Here is a 17,564-nt window from a genome sequence, read left to right as displayed (position 1 = left end):
GCCCACACCTGGTATTTGCAACTCCGGCATGGAATCCGTGGTTGAAGAAGGACGTCTCTCTTCTCGAAAGCGTCCAACGCAGAGCCGCACGGAGGGTCAAGGGCGTGAGGGGAACATACACCGAAAAGCTGGATTAACTGGGCCTGACAACTCTACAGACAAGAAGGAGGCGCGGAGACGCGATCCACGTATTCAAGTTGACGAACGGGTTCGAAGATTTGGACCGCCGACACTTTTTTCAGACACATTAATCACGGGATCGACAACAGAAACAACCTGGCAGGAAATCTTTCTTTGGCAAAAATTCACACTGATTTAAGAAATAACTTCCTCGCGCTGAGGGCCGCAGCATTATGGAACAACCAACCTCCAGGGGGACGAAATTGTCCGGATGTCAACAATTTCAAGTCCTGGATCGACGAGCATCCCAAATTTCTGGGATTCATATCAACAAAAATATCATTACTTAAAGCAAAAACATTATCTTTAACGATTCAAAGTCCTCTCTATAACCTGCATGGTTTCTGAGGACCTTAAATACATTATATCACATTATAGCACATAATTCGACAAATAATTTCGGAAATGTTAGACATCTGGACTAAATCCATTGTTTTCAATATGCATGTGTAGGTCTCCGCAAGATTTATCGTTTGTTTTTCAACTACGCATTTTAATTCAATTCGAAAATGTGATCAAGATTTTAATGTGCTATGCTGTCAATATCATTTAAATTAATTCAAATCAGTTAAAGCCTTGGTCCGAAGTCTTGGTCACAATTTTGAAGTGAATCAACACGATTGATCTTAAAAGTACAAGGGAGCTCAGACAAACATTGTTACATGTGCCGTCAGTCCACGAGACTTAAGACGTGCTTTAATGTACGGTGTACCTCCGTCCACGTAGAAGGGACGCAAAGAAAGCCCAGAAATAGGATAGCTCAGTTTCGTAGTTTTAGAGCTGACTCTATTCCTAAACCTAATCCCACCCCACCCCCTTCCTTAACCCATTTAACTTCCTCCCTCCCTCTCCTCCTCTGTACACATGTCGAATGGAGAAGTAGAGGTCTTTGCTTGTCATCTTCAAGGTCTTGATTTTTCTATTGGAACAATGTATAGACGCCCTTCTTGTTCAGTAAGTTCTCCAATTCACGGGAAATGAGTTGGATAAGGGCACTTTGCTCAAAGGTTTTCTTTGTATGGGACTTTAATTTTCCGGCTAGCGTTGTAGAGTGGGAGGTTAGTCCTAATGGGTACATTCCCATTTCGAAATGGACATCTCAATCGTTTGAAAAGCTGGAAGAATTTGCGATCTTGCGCAATTTCTCCCAGCATGTTCGTGTAGCCACCAGAGCCCAGAGCAAATAACGTTCTTGACTTGGTCTTTTTCAATGACCCTGATCTGATCAAGTATGTTCATGTGACACCTAGTAATCTGTCAGATCATCATGTTCTTGAGATAGGGTCGACCATTACTCAAAAGCCGGCGTGCTTTAGAGTAAAACCGGTCAAAAAGGTCAGTCTGGTTAAGTTCAAGTTCAAAGATGAACATTGGCCGTTGATTATAGAAAGATAAGAAGAACTTGACCTGATTTTAATTCTGAAACAGGAATCGTCCATAGATGCAGCTATTGATAAATTAGCTTCAGTTTTTAAGGAAGTTTGCTCCAGTTTAGTCATCTCTGAATGTGTTCCGAAAGGTGGTACACGGACAAAAATTCCAAAATATAGGAAGACTTTGTTCAAAAAGAGTTGCAAACTAGCAAAAAGGCTGAAGAGCACTTCGAATCCAGTAATTGTGGGTAGTCTCCAAAAAAAGTTAGACGTTGTTCAGGCTAAGATTAAGGCCTCCATCGAATATGACCAGTTACAAACTGAGAGTATGGTGGTTCAGGAGGTTAGGTCGAATCCAAAGGCTTTTTTCACTTATGCGAACTCTAGGAGTAAAATGAAACACTCTGTTGGGCTTTTTGAGGTTGATGGGGAAGCCATCATTAATGCAGAGGCTATGGCTAACATGCTTGGATATCAGTTTTCCAGTGTGTTTTCAACCCCACTGAGTTCAGAAGCAACAGCTCATTGCTCTGACAAGGTTAGTCAAGTTGAGAGTTTAGATGATCTTGTAGTCACAGATCAAGATGCTTTGGAGGCCATCAGGGACTTGAGACTCTTGAGGTCTCCTGGTCCTGATGGTGTGACATCTCAGTTTCTGATGAGATGCTCACTGGTTCTTGCTCCTGTTTTCTCGCACTTGATGTGTTGCATCTTGGATCAGGGCAAGTTTCCATCTTCACTAAAATTAGCTCACGTTGTTCCAATTTCTAAAGGGGGAGATAAGTCGCTCCCTGGAAAGGCATTAGTCAGTTGATGTTGTCTATCTTAATTTTGCCAAGGCCTTTGATAAAGTAGATCATGGCCTTTCGTTGAATAGACTCCATGACATTGGGATCCAAGGCAAGGTTCTCAATTGGATAAAAAGCTTGATTCAGGATAGGAAGCAAATTGTTAAGGCCGAGGGATCCCTTAGTGACATACATGATGTCAAGTCAGGTGTTCCCCAGGGTTCGATCTTAGGGCCCTCCTTTTTATAATATTCGTTGTCCCGCTTCAAACGCTTAGTATTACTGCCAATCTCTCTTCTTATGCTGACGATACAAAGTTAGTTTCTGGTAGGAATGGCCAAGATTGCACTAGCCTTGCAAAGGACCTAGAAATAATGTATTCTTGGGTTACTGAGATCAATATGGCCCTGAACGGAATGAAATTCCGCTCAATGACCTTCGCGTAGGACCTTCCTTTGAATACTTCACTCGTAGCTAATGGAGGTAAAGATATTGAGCAGGTCTCATCTATGAAAGATTTGGGTGTAGTCCTCCAAGATAATGGAAAGTTCGATGAGCCTACCCACTGTTGTGTTCCCAGCTATCTGACCCTATCCTTCACAATCTTTGATTGAGTGTTCTAGAATTGTCTGTCTAAATAAAGGCGCCATTAGATCACGAATTGTCTAACTGTTCACCTTCACTCGTACCTTGCCATAAAGACATAACACCCACTTGAAAGTTGGTAAAGCTTTTCAAATGTGTGGTTGCATATATTGCACGTTTAAGCCCAGAGATAGCATCACGATGCTAACTCTGTACAAGTACATTGTTCAGCCACATCTTGAATATGCTTCACCCATTTGGGCTCCAATGAGTTCAGCAGGTTTGCAAAAGGTCGAGCAAGTCCAAAGATGTTTCACTAGGATCATCATAGGAATGAGAGAGCTCTCGTATAAGGGCCCTTATTTGCAACGTCACACGGCCCAAAGAAAACGGGAAGAGGCACGTAAGATTGCTACATAAACTGCTCTTGCCTTGCCTTAAAAGCAATTTCTTTTCCGGACATTATGTGACCCGAGGCACTAATTGAAAATAACATTTTGACAGAATTGGTCAAAAAACCACATAAACGCATTTTAATTCACTAACAAGGAATTGGCCCAATCGGCCCTTTATTTGGTAGAGGCTGAATGACAAAGCGCCCTCTGGAGTGCAGAACGTAAAACATATTTCGTGCAGCGTAAGGGGGCTATTGGGAGAGACTAAAAGAGTTGGGACTGTTCAGTGTTCAGAGAAGGTACGAAAGGTATCTGATACTGTACGTCTTCAAAAGTATCCATGAGCTTTGTCCCAACCCAGGATTTAGGGTCAATTCTAGTGACCGCAGAGGCTTAATGTGCGTTTTGAGAGCACCTTCAAGCCTTCTAAAATCCAGGCGTTCGAACAATGAAGTCCACATATCTTCTTTCTCGGGCTCTTTTATTGTTTAATTTGCTTCCCTCTAATATTCGTGGGGAATCGTAGGGTACTTAGGCCATTTTGATCCGGTTGCATCTTTCAAGTCAGACTTGGACAAATTTTTAGATAGCATTCCAGATTAACCCTACATTCAAGGACTAGCTGGGTCTGCCAACTCAAACTCGTTGTTAGACCAAGTATCATATAAAGATTGAAAGGTAATAAATAGACGAATTATAACCTTTCATTTTACTAGTACTGGGGATTACATTCCCTGTAGCGGTTAGAAAAGCCCGTGAAAAACCAAATGAAACCAAAAAAAAGTTCACGATTGAAATAAAATGGCTTTTAGTCCCCCTTTCTAGATGTCTAATATTTGCGGAAGTGTTTGACAAATCCGATGTCCTAATGTATCTCGTGTAAATGCACCCTTAGCGAAAATGTCAAAAAATGCGCATCAAAACGTGATGAACTGGATCAAATAAATATTTTTAAAAAAATCCAAACAAATGTAACTTTTATAATGCAACCAAGTTTTTCAACTCCGCCTTCTCTGATCTTCATTGTACTTGTGATTCCTCTTTTATCAATTTCAATGCTAAGCAAACATTTTTGCGTTTACATTGGGACTGTTGTTTTATTGTCTCATAACTAGGGGTCCATATTTCTGGAAATGAAATCTACAATCTGTAATCTATTGATTTGAAACATTGACGAAAAAGACATAAGAAAAAATCCCCCAAATGAGGAACTTTACAGCACCTGATGACTTTTGCGACTATATAAATATATCTATTATATTTGTACTCTATTCTCACTCGGATCGTAAATGCCATGTAGTGTTGGAGTAACTGGACCATTGGCAAAGTGTGTCACTCGACCGATTTCTGAAAAAGTCTTTGCGTCCAAAATTACCAGCTCTACCAAATTGATGGACTTGACGTGAAGTATGGGCGACAGGACCACTCCGTCATCCTCTTCCACCGAACCTGGACGAGCAGCAAACACCGGCTCAAAAACCTGGCAACCACTGGCAAACCATTTCCTCGTCTCACCAGTGCTGACATTGATCTTCACCAAACACGTCTCTGACTTGAACTCGGTACCAACTCCATACACATATTGATATTTTTTCCCGTTAAACGCGTAATTAATGCGGGGCATTTCAATTTCCACTGGTGTCAACAGCTGACCCGTCAGCTTAACTCGCCCCTGTGCATCAAAAGTGGCGGCACATTTGCTCTGGGGTAAGTCAACAAAGTTGCCATTTTCCACGAAGCAATTGCAGGCGCCCATTTCCAAAGGCATAACATAGCGCATCACTTTGGCTACTGGAATGGTCGAATTTGTTTCCGTCAAGTTGGAAAAGTGCAGAAGCTCATAATAAGGCTCGTCGCCAGAACACAGATCAAATACCAGGTGCCCGTTTTCTTCAAAAGCGTTAATCGTGTGGAAACTAACAAAGGGTTGGTCAGCATAGTATTTGAGCTCAGTTTCTTGATTGGTGTTCCGGTTGACCACCCGGAAAATGACTTGCCCGGTTTTGTCATATTCAATGAATCGATAAGCCGGCATCTGGGTGGCTTTGGAGAGAATGGCTTTGGGAATGTTGATTCCAAACGGATGTTCGGCCACGACGATGTAATTGGGAGTGAATCCAAAGCTATGGATATAGGCGGGTCTTGATTTGGAAGAAGTCTGGAGACGTGCTACAATTTTGGCCTGATCGTGTGACGATGAATAACCCATGGGTGAGTTACGTGAATTGATTGGAGGAGGAAACTGTATAATGTTCAAATGAGAAGTGCCCATGTGTACAGAGGATCCAAGGTTGTAGAGGGTTCCATCCACATCGGTGTGTGGGTGAGCTGTGGCATTGTGAACAGAGACGTACTTTGAGTGGATTGTGCCTTCATCGAGTGTTTCCAACGTGTCCTTGTCAATCTGATGGATTGTGTTTGTTTCAGAAGTAACGTAGAGCTCATCGCCGTGTTTGATCAAGTTCACCAGGCAGTTATCCGTAGAATCCCTGACAACAAATTATTTTGGGAATGCATTCGGAGTGACGTGAATGTCAAAAGAATACTTTGTACTTACTTAGGATCCGGCAATGACAAGAATTGGGTCTGAAACTTTCCCAACAATGTTTGGCACGGATCCGGATACGCCACCGTGAAGAACTCTGACACCATAATTCTATTAGCTGCCAGGTTACTCTTGTATGTCTGGCTTTCAAGAACGCGGCTCTGATATGAAACGTGACCTTTATCGAATTTCCATGCCTGAATGATGGCACACCCATCCAAGGCGCCTTCGTAGCATTCCTCACCAAAGCACAAAACTCCTGGACCAACTCGATACAAAGTACCGCTCAACCAGTCTGGAACTTTCCCTCCTTAATTAGGAGAAAAAAAGAAGTCTTTTTCCTCGTTCTCGTTTGTACTTGTCACACCCTGCTTACCAATTAATCCTTCTTTGGGCTCAATTGTGCACATGTTCTCACTGCAATGACGAGTCCAAATGGATTTCTCTTCATAATCTTCCAACAGCATCTCATTTTTGGAGAGGATGCTTTCCAAATTTTCTGTTCGAGATATCCCTAGGGTATCAAATCCTTCAAACGCGGCCATGATTGTACTAAGTTCGCTTATTTTTGCGACTGATTTGAAAGCTCTTGTTCTTTACACTTGATATTTGTTGACATCCCTCTCATCTAGTGGTGGGTATCGTAAAGTCAAAACTTAACTTCATATATTGTTTTATTTTTATTTTTCCAGGTGTAAGGAATAATTCGCATAAATTACTAATGTTGCGACGTCAAGGCATTATTGACGCATGAAGTGTATTAATCATTAAATATGCGTATTTTTAAAGAATGGCAAACTTTTACTTCTATCTATTCACACAACAACCTCTATACTCATTTAACTTCAAGAAAATCCAGACTTGTAAAAAAAGGAAATGATGAGAGAGAGGCACAATTATTTGAAAGGGAGGGATGAAATGTACAGGCAGATGATTGGCAGCATATCTACCATATTTTGTGCTTTCATGTCACAAGAACTTCTAGAAAAATCCAAGAATTCTTGATTCTCCCCATTTTTATTCCCAAAATTTACCTGACCTTTTGAAAATTGTCGTATATTGCCAAAATACCTATATTGTTGCGCTGAAACGGCTAAAACTGCTCATTACCTTGCAGAAAAAATTAGGAAATGCAAGTCTTTTTGCAAAATTTACAAGATGCAAGTTTTGCCCATCCCTAGTTGTTAAATTGCTTTGTGTCAAAATAAACCATGTTTTCAGCTACTAGAAAAATACATTTTTTTCTGTGAAAATCATCTTTTTGCCTGTAGTTTTCGGTTGTTATTTAATCGAATATTGTTAATTGGGACCATATATTTTGAAGATGGTTTATTATCCCTTAGGAAAGAATGATGATTGAAACTTTGCCATTAGCAATGAAAACTTGCACTACAACGTCTGCATAATAACTGACGGACAACGATAAAATCGTTGAAAACTCAAAATGTATGAAATTTGTTTGAAATAAAGATATCGAGTCCGTTCATCTTCAGCGAAAAATTGCCATCCTTTTTAAAGGTTTAACTGTTGAACGCCCGCTTCTGCAACACAACAATTTATCTTTGTTCAAATATCAAGTTCTTCATTTTAACGTTATCTTGTACTTTATGCCCGCCACTGCCCATATTTTGAAAGCATAGATAATTATTTGAATACGTTGTGATTAGTTGATTTATGGGCGAAACACCTCTTGATAACCTAACTTAAGAGAGTGGAGCGAGATGCTAATTAGAGCTACTGCGTTTGGCCAAATTCCTTGTAAATGCCATTATATGTGAAATACAAAACCAGTTCGATGTTAACCACTCTACTCCTCTACTCAATACATACTGAGTGGCCTTCCGGCTCTCATTGTGTTACAAGAGACTAAACTCATTCCATCCCTCTTTTAAAGGCAATTATGGAAAATTTGAGCATGAAGCCTGAAACAAAAATTAGCTAATAGAATTGACAAAACCGACAAAACCTCATTGCATGACATTTAGGCCAGTGACCTCCCAAAAGAGAACGATTAGTCGTCAGTACACTTCGAAAAAATGTGTTTTTTTTTGCCGAAACCTTTTTCTAGTTGCAAAGATTGCAAAAAAAAAAAAAATGAGAATATATGCCTAAAAAGTTGGAAAAATGCTCAAAAAAGTGTAAAAATGCAAAGAAGCAAAATGTTAGCTTGGCAAAGAGGTTGATTTTTGCCCCTTTTTGAATGTGTGTGGGTGTCTATGTTTGGGTAAGTTAATTTGCGAGTTTTGTTCAAATTCAGATTTTTATTAAAATTTGTTGTCATTAAAGACCAAATTTATCTGCAAGTTTTAGCCGGGCCTAGATTACTGTAAACTCCGACAATATATGATGTTTACATGTTGAGCAGAAATTGCAGATGTTTGGCGGTTCGGATGTGCGAAAGAGTTGAACCAAAGTATTGGGAAGAAACCCGGTTGATGCAACCCTCTCAAATTTCTTCTCTAGATAGAAACAACATTTTTGGTCGGAGTCTAATGGTCAGGTATTCTCAATTATTGCAACTCTCATAAAAATGTTTGGAACTGATGGCTTGATAAAATCTAAGCATTTGATTTTGAAATAAAAAGCATCTTCCGAGAGGCCGTTCCAATAACTCCAATTTGATCCAAAACTGGGGACGAAGTGCCTCCCACCAAGCAAAACTTAATCATTCTGGGGCGCAATAGCTCACCAAAACATTTACCTAGAAAAAATCCCAAGCCGCCAAAGTTATAAGATTATACACAAAAGGGAGCTTCAACAATCTGAGTTAGGATTGTCGCAAGTTTGGTTCAAGTAGAAAGTGTGGAACTCCTATTCATTTGTGTGGTTCTTGAGTCAGGCATCTTTAAACAAAAGCTTGAATCAATCTCAATTGCATGCGTGCTTAGTTGAATGACTCTGTAAGGTTCGTGGATGGGGCTTGCAACTTATGATGTTTTATATTTAGTGTGCCAGCTAACCCCAGATGAACAGATGCAAACAGATGTACATGTAAATTTATCAGATAGGTTACATTTAATTCTTTCTACGAGCTTCAGATCAGAAAACTATGCTTTCAGGTCTATGCTCAAGAGCCTGAAGAAGAGAGCAAAAAAAAGGTCCCTTCATATGGCCTCTATAATTAAGCAAAGAGTTGAAAAGAAAACTACACTTGGCTAATTCAAATAAATCCATAAAGAAATGTGGAGATAATTGGTTTTATTTGCCAATATGTAAATTTGTAATTTTGGCTTCCTTCTTGCCATCTTTGGAGTTTCCATATTTTTTTCTGCCTGAATCTCTAACCAATTTGATCCCTCATCCATAGGTTCTAGGCACAGGACCCGGGATATTATAACCTCACATTACGCCTTTGACGGATTGTCATTTGTCAAGAAAATTGTTGAATCACTCAACTTTGTAAGCAAACTAAAAGTTCTTTACTTTTTTTTGCTAGAACTAATGCAGTCGTCTCATAATGAGTGGAAAATGTAGTACGGATCCCATAGCACAAACAGAAACTAGTTTTGCAATCGCATTTTAATAAAATCGAAGATTTTGTGGTCCCACTAGCTACTTAATGATTCCTGTCTGAATTAGCTGTTGACCTTCGGGGTACTGCCATCTAGTGGCTATTTTTCAGAACTTAATCCTGCAGCTGTTTCTTCTCAAGGTTCAATTGGTTTGAAAGACGGCCATCATAAAGCCAGACGACAGAATTCACCAAAGAAACCTAATAACACTGGATGGATTAAAGAGGTTACTTCTCAATTCCTTGAATACATAGGTGCTTTTCCCGCATAATTATCATTAAAAATATGTGTCAATACATAGGGTGCATGTCAAAGAGATTAAGTAGCACGTTCCCGTCCATTCAATAAACAAGGCGACCAGGATTAAGTGGGACAGTACACTGTTCTATGCCTAATTTATATGTTTGAAGCCTGCACCATTAAATACTACTGGTTTCGGATTGACCTAACATTTCCTTAACACCTTTTGGTAGAAGTGTAATTCTATGTGATCAAAATCAGTCCCAGAAAATGGATCCAAAAGAAGTAGTAATCAACTTCATCAAGCAGGAAACAACATCCGGAAAACTTGCAAAGAGTCTGAACAACCTCAAAATGAGCAAACATCAAAGATGCTTTGCAGCTTGGAAGCATCTTCAAGTGATCTGGTCAGATGAGAAAATTCTCAAGAAAGAAACGGTTTCCAAGGCTCCCAATGAACAAGTTTTGTGCAAAAACCTGGAGAACATTCTGAGAACCAGAGGGCGATGTTTTGTTCCAAAAACTAGCGTCTGTCATGGTGTGGGCTAATGCGACATTCAATGGCTTCAAACTGCCCCTTATCTTCATACCCAAGGGTGTGAAGGTCAACAGATCACCAAAGGGGCCCCAAGCCACACAGCTAACATTTTTTGGCCCCCTTCCACTCTAGACCTCAACGGCATGGACTTTTCCATAGAGACCATTCTTGAGAGGAAGGTCGGGGTCAAATCGTCCTCCACAGCTGGTCCCCTAAACAAGCAATAGAGGTTAGAACCACGTCCAATTTTTTGGAAACAAGCCACAATTACTGGATTTGAATTGCTATTAAGCCTTTTTGTTAGTTTGCAACTCTTTTTTGAACAAAGTCTTCCCATGTGTTGGGACTAGTTCTTTTAACCTTTATACAATTAGAGGCCAATGGTTGTCTTTGAACTTGAACTACGCCAGACCAAGGACACTAAAGCAAGGAAACGCCACCTTTTTGTGATCACCAAACCTTTCCCGCCAAGTAAGGCCTAAACTTTTGCCGCTGAAATTTTTGAATGTCAGTTATTGGCGTAATTATTGAACAAAATATGTGACTAATATCATTTTCGTTAATGCATTGATGGTATGTGCCTAAAACCGAGCATTCAGATAAACTTAAAATGACTTTAAACATGCCTTAAAGTACAACAACTGAAAATTGCTAATTAGGTTTTTCTTGATAAAACAAGAATTTGCTCAAAAAACAATCAATAAATTCTCTTTTGCCAAAAATATATTTGTAGAAAATTCTTTCAGACACATCTTGACCAAATTTCAAGTAATTGGACGCATTTGTTATGAAACTATGGTTCTCACTCTAGGAATGGCCCTCAATCCAAAAGTAGACATACTGTAGCTCTGAGCTACGTATTTTTCTTTAAACTCATTTGGATGCTTCATAATCATGAAATAATATTTTAAGAGATATGGCACCTGTTTTATTTGACTATTTTGGTATTTTGGATGCTTTTGCAAGAAAAACAATTTTATTGGAGTACAAAGTGCAATTTGAGATCTAGTCTACTGTACTTTGATATTTCTCTGTGCCCCTTAAATAATGCTTGCCTTTTATGCAAACTTTCTAATAAGTAGAAATTTAAACTCTACAAAAAGATAACTCATTCTTTCTCATCAATGCCGCCTGATGTTTTTGTCAAATGTGTGGGTTTAGACAAAATTATCAATTGTCCATCGAAGATATTCTAATTTGTTAACATTTATGTACATGCACTTTTATTGCTTATTCCATACATTTTTTTTTATATTTTGTCAGTCTACATTACCCATCAATTAATAAATGACTCTTGATGATTTTCTATCTATGTGTGTTGAGCAATTTTACGCAATATTTCACCAATTTCAATCGAAAAACAATTCGATTGTTTTTGATTAATTTGATGTTCATTTATTCTTCTGATTTTCAAGATTAATTCAGAAATATTTAGTATATGGACGGAGTTGTATATCAAGGAGATCATTATTTTATTAAAAACACCTTAATGTACTATGCAGTACGGATAATCTTGTTTTATTTGTACTGGAGTTAATGTCTTGATTCAACGCAATGGCCTAAGTTGGCGGTGAGGGGAAATCCGTGTCGTTTCCTCTCTATAGAGTCCCTGTTTTGTCATATCTGAATACGCAAAGTAATAGATTATTGGGGGTCAGGAGTTCAACGCTGACACGTTTCTATTAACCCCGGGTGATGTCAAGAGTCCTGTCTTGTTATTTTGTATTCTATTGCATCATATGTTCCCACGCCAATTCAACCGATACATTCTGCGCATTTACTTGAACTTAAACCAATTCATATGCTGAACAGATAATCTAATTTGAAAGTTATCTCTAGACACTATCAACTAAATAAATTGTCCTACTAGACATCATTTCATATGGCCGATATGCAAATCATCAACTATACTAAATTTGACATTGAAACAAAATAGGGTCCAACAAGAGTTTGTGTGCTAAGAGTCGAGTCTTATCCTTGGTCTATTTCAATAGGGATGTCACGTACAGGAAATTCAAGGAAAAATGTGATGCCGCACCCTGATTTTGGGAAGAGAGAACTAAAACAAACATCACAGTCAACTAGCACATTCGCCCATTGAATTTTCAATAATTGAGTGCTTTTGAGCAAGTTGTGTTACAAAACCTACTAAATGAGCATGTTTGGTGCCAATCAGTGAACGCACTATCAAATTGGCGCAATAACACAATGCTAATTGCCTAGACAAGCATGTAAAATGAAAAAATAACAAAATCCAATGCATGCACAATGCGGTATGGCTGGGCATGTTGTCTTTGATTTTATTCCATGAAATAACGTGTTCTTGAACTACTGACGTCATTCCATGGAGTAGAATCAAAGACAACTTGCCCAGACGCACCGCATTGTGCATGCATTGAATTTTGACATCTATTTCATTTGACTTGCTTGTCTAAGCAAATAGCATTGTGGTATTGAGCCAATTTGATTGTGCGTTCATCGAATTAGACCGATTATGTTCATTTTCTTGGTTTTGAAACGCAGCTCACTTAAAATCACTCGATTACTGAAAAGTCAATGGGCGGATGGTGCGAGCTGACTCTGACGTCTGTCTTAGTTCTCCCTCCCAAAAATGCCCAAAATCTGGGTGCCGGACCACATTTTCATTGAATTTCTTTCACTTGACATACCCTATAGTTCTTCGGCCTAATCATTTCTACAATCTCCAGCTGCTCTCTCCGGTCTGAGAATCAAATCATTGCACATGAAACAAAAAAGGGCAAAAACGAGTCCGTTGTCTTTTTTACCGTACATAGCTGAATTGGCAACCATGAAACAGTACACGTACCTCCAGCCGATTGAAGGCAGCGCCTCTATAATCAGAAACATACTCTCCCAGCCATTCAGCTGTCACCCATTCGCTCTAAATACGAGTCTGCCTTGCTTGCTCAAATGGCATACGTCGAGATCACGTTCTCATGTTTGACACCGCAGTGGTGCCAGATGTGTTGGTCTAAAATCGCTATAGAAAACATCAAATTGGCAGAATTTTCCGCCAAGATTCGGCAAAAAGACAAATTTTCCCCTACTTTTCACCTAATTCCCGCAAAAATCAAGACGGTTTTTGGTCATAATTTACTCACACTTTAGAAAAACACGTTTGGAGAGCAATCTGTGGAAGCATCCCATGGTTTAATTTGCTTGTTGTCAATTGTATCAAATAGATTTTTTGTTTATTGAGAGATTCCTTGATAGCCTAAACACACTTAACCTCAATTGTGGGGAAACCATCCATCTTTTTTCGTTTTAGTTTTTCACTGGCTTCTCTAGCTGGTACAGGGAATGAAATCCTCAAAACTGTTGAAATCAATGGTTATATTTTGTTTATTTTAACCTGATAGTTTTAATTTGAAATTTGGTCTACCAATGAATTTGAGTTGTCTGACTGAGCTAGTCCTTACATGCATTCTTGATCTGGCATGCTAATCTAAAATTTGTCAATGTCTAAGGTGATTCTGGATCAACTTTGCCTTGCTCACCTTTTCTCATGTATTGAAGCCTACTTTCCAAGGCCACTTGAACCTGATATTGATGGCATTATTAAATTCAAGAATTTGCGAACGGTTTATTCAGGTTGACTAGATTTAGGGGAAGACAATTTGATCTGGAAAGTTTCAGGAACTCAATTTCCTAATTAGTTACCTTTTCGTGTTTGTTGTGGCCTGTTTAATGTCCAGGGTTTTTTAAATTGGCAATCTAGCATATTGTAAAACTGAATTTCAATTGATACAGATGTCATGGGAAGCAATTGACTCTCTTTCGTGCTGAGGGTACTTTTGTTCAAAATATAATTTTGGGTCAAATGAAACCCATGAAAGCAGATACAGTTCAAGTGCAGGCACTCTTTTTTTAACAGACATTTACCAGACCAAAAAAGGAGCTGAACTTAATAGATTCAAGTCATTGGTAGACCGAATATTATTTAACGTTTAAGTGGCACTTGTTCCTCTCTTTGTTTGGAGGCTGATGGCACCTCACACGCTTGGACTGACATCTGATGATTGGTGTCCCAACCTAGGGATATTCCTGCTCCATTGTCCATGGAGTACGGCAGTAGTGGAGAGGAAAGCTCTCTGAAACCTCGCTAAAAGACGTTTCAGTTTTGCGTTACCTCCTAATCAAGTACTTGAACATGAAGATGGAATTCATTGAGCACATTGAACACTCTCTCAGTGGGAATGCATCTGATCAGGAGGTAACGCATAGCTCTACCAAACCTAGCTAGAAGACGTTCGATCTTCGACCGAGCTTTCCACTCCACTACTGACGAACTCCATGCATTGTCACAACCAATTAGAGATGTAATGGGTTGGAACCCAGCTCGAAACTCGACAACAGGCTGAGCTCTGGGCTAGCCCGGAGCTCAGCCCAGCTCGAATTGTTGAAACGTATTTGACCCAGACCACCTCGAGCTGGGTTTAGACTCTGGCTCAGCCCAGCTCGAAATCGTCGAGCTATGATACAACCCAGCTCGAAATCGACGAGGCCATGCCTCAGCCCTGACCGAACTCGACGGAGCTCAACTGTGGCCCACTTCAGTTTGACAACTTTTGTCTTTAACTGAAAGACAAGCCGAGGAAATATTATGCATGACAATGAATGGTCTGCTGCAATTAACAATTTGGTTGCTACTCAGCTACTTGTTCAATGATTTTGCCTGGTACTCCATCTTTCCTTATGTAGTACGAGAGTTTGGTAAAACTGCAATAAAATTTGATAAAAGAAAGGTCACAAATCGTTTTTTAAATGACTTGCAAACACTTCAAAGTGAGTGTAGCTTGGGTTAATTTGAATATTTCGAAATGCTATTAGTAATTACTGACGTTTGGAACAATTTTTATTCGTGATCTTTTTGGTCCAAGGTAAGCGTCGAACCCACGTGCGGTGGGTTATTCAGTGGGCTTTCGTTCGGGTCTATCATGCATCATCAATTGTGTTTGTCAGGTAAAGTAAAAGTTGAAGGCCATACGTGCACAAAAAGGAATTTCAGTAAATGAATCAAATTTAGTTTTCGCTCTTTAGCAATAAACCACAAACCGTTTTGGATCACAAAATCGCAAATTTGTTATTGAAGCTCACTTGTACTTCGAAATATCCTCTCTGTATATTTTGGTATCATCCGCGAAGCTTTATACCTTGGATTCGACAGACATATTCATGTCGTTAACAAAAATGACGAACAGCAAAGGGCCCAAGACACTTCTTTGAGGAACCCATAAGTACACTTTCAATGTATCAATGTTCCAAAGTGAAAAGTGTTAAACAGTAGTTGGATAGATATTTGAAATAAAATTGTTTTTATTATGAAAGCGGTACATTGTTTTGGATACAAGCAAGTTTAAAATTCATTTTACAAATTTGCATGGAGACATATCAAGCTTGTGGCAATATCATCTCCCAGGTTGCTTCTTTTTTCACGCAAGATATCTCCGGCAGAGCTGAAAAGCCTCTCGCTGGGGACAGAGGTTGCTGGAATAGCTAAGTACTTTATGGCAACTTGATAAATATGAGGAAACCTTTCCTTGCCAACTTTCACCCACCAGTTTAAAGGATCAGACTGTCGTGAAATTCTTGGGACTTCAGTCAGATACAAATGTAACTCATTAGTGGCTTGATTTGAGGAAGAATAGCTATCTTTCATTTCGGTTATAACTTCTCGATCCATTTTCGTCCTAAGGGACTTTTTGGACCTCTTGGACGCTTGCGAAGAGAGGACTCCTTCATATGAAGCACTTGCAATATCAGACCCGGAGACTGAAACGATCGATCCCTTTTTCAGCTCCTCTTTCAGTTCTGTCAACGCCTGGTCTAAGCCATCTGTCAGTTTTTATATCTCGGGTCCAAGAGAGTGCTGAATGTGTAAATGGAATCAAATTCCACTCTTCCAAATCTGAGATGAAGGTTCCTTAGAATTTCTTGGGCAAGTTCTTTTGTTAATGTAGTTTTACTTTCTTCCACTTCTTCTTGGTACGCTTTCATCAATACTGTGGTCATTGGAATACTTTTGCCGATTGTCGTGTGTTTTTCTCCTCCCATCTCTTGTTTAGCTTTATAAATGTGACTGAGGCAATGGACCATATCTTGAATGGAATCCCACTCTGAATGAGAAAATTTGAAGCCATCACTTTTTCCTTCAAAAAAACTGTCGGCGAATAATAGTGTCAAGACATTCTTGCAATCCAAAAATCTTTCTAACATCATGAATGTTGAATTCCATCCTGTTTCAACTTTGGCCATCAACTTTTTAGGTGAGGAACCAAGCTTGATGTGCAGATCCTCAAGCTCATCAGAAGCAACAGTACTGTGATGAGTGTAGGTGACAACATTCGATACCTTTTTGATCAAATCTTGTAGACCAATAACTGCAGAAAGAGACTTCTTTACGACCAAATTCAGAAGATGAGAATAACATGGCTGATGAGGAAAAGAAAGGGTCCCAAAAGCCTTTTGGATATTTGCAGCGTTGTCAGAGATCGCACAAACAATTTCCTTTTCCACTTTGTATTGAACCAGCGTAGTCGAAATTTTCGATCGCAAATTTTCTGCTATGTGACTTCTTTAAGAAGCCTTATTTAGGTGATCCATTAAACTTTCTTGGTCTTCCTGGTACATATCTCTTATAAGAGAATCCCTCAATGTTTTTCTTGAAAGGAGGATGTAATGAGGATCCAACACACGAATGAATTCCTTGAATTCAGGCCTTTCCACCATTGATAATGGTTCCATTCCTTTCACGACCATTTTGGCAAGCATCCTGTGTCTAGCTCTCATTTCCCTTGATCCTTGTTGGTATCTTCCGCCCCAAAATAACAGTCCCTCGTGGCGACATGCCCGTATTTTGGATAATTGAACTGAATTCAGAGGGATGTTTGCTTTGTAGATGTCTCCTCAGCGTAGAAGAGCTTCGATCTTTTTGAGCCTTATAATACTTTTTCTCGTTTTTTTCTTTGCAAGGTTTGCAAAAGAGCACATTGGCTTCTATCGTGAAATAATCCCAGACACAAAGCCCCACCTTTTATCAGAAATTGAAACTACTGTCAAAACTTTGGCGTCACGATTTCATAAATAAGAGCATTGATGCAGCAATTTTCGTAAATTTTTCTTGACCCTTTCCTTTTAGGTTAGAGGCCCCATCTGCGAATACAGACTCGTCAAGACATTGAAATTACCGGTTCCAACGAGAAATCCCATTTTTGGAACAAATAACATAGGCAAAATACTAACCAAAGTCAAAATGGGACATTATGTTACTGAGAAACTGCTAAAAGCGAGGACGAAAAATGTCTGCCTCTTTTTCGTCTGTCGAGCTCAAACTTGGATGAGTGCCTCCCGAAGGGTTCTATTTGAGTTTCAGACTTTGTAAAACTAA

At 39.4% G+C, this 17,564-nt stretch overlaps 1 protein-coding gene across 1 annotated transcript; it reads right to left on the bottom strand.

Moving 5' to 3' along the window:
* Positions 1-4,455: 4,455 nt before the first annotated feature.
* On the bottom strand, positions 4,456-6,548 carry LOC131893530 (beta,beta-carotene 15,15'-dioxygenase-like). The gene is made up of 3 exons (XM_059243586.1): positions 6,243-6,548; positions 5,879-6,176; positions 4,456-5,810 (listed from the first exon to the last, which is right to left on the bottom strand). Exons 1-3 carry the CDS (start codon positions 6,409-6,411, stop codon positions 4,577-4,579), a joined length of 1,701 nt encoding a protein of 566 aa, XP_059099569.1. The 5' UTR covers positions 6,412-6,548; the 3' UTR covers positions 4,456-4,576.
* Between the last annotated feature and the right edge of the window lie 11,016 nt (positions 6,549-17,564).

This window comes from Tigriopus californicus, chromosome 2, assembly GCF_007210705.1.
Source record: "Tigriopus californicus strain San Diego chromosome 2, Tcal_SD_v2.1, whole genome shotgun sequence".
Lineage (NCBI taxonomy): Eukaryota > Metazoa > Arthropoda > Copepoda > Harpacticoida > Harpacticidae > Tigriopus > Tigriopus californicus.
The sequence above is the reverse complement of the archived record's forward strand: the minus strand, read 5'-3'. Positions and strand labels throughout refer to the sequence as shown.

Coding starts and splice junctions, on each gene's coding strand:
- LOC131893530 (XM_059243586.1), bottom strand. CDS start 6,411: ATGGCCGCGTTTGAAGGATTTGATACCCTAGGGATATCTCGAACAGAA. Junction 6,177..6,242: donor GCCCAAAGAAGGATTAATTG/GTAAGCAGGGTG, acceptor CTCCTAATTAAG/GAGGGAAAGTTCCAGACTGG. Junction 5,811..5,878: donor TTGTCATTGCCGGATCCTAA/GTAAGTACAAAG, acceptor ATTTGTTGTCAG/GGATTCTACGGATAACTGCC.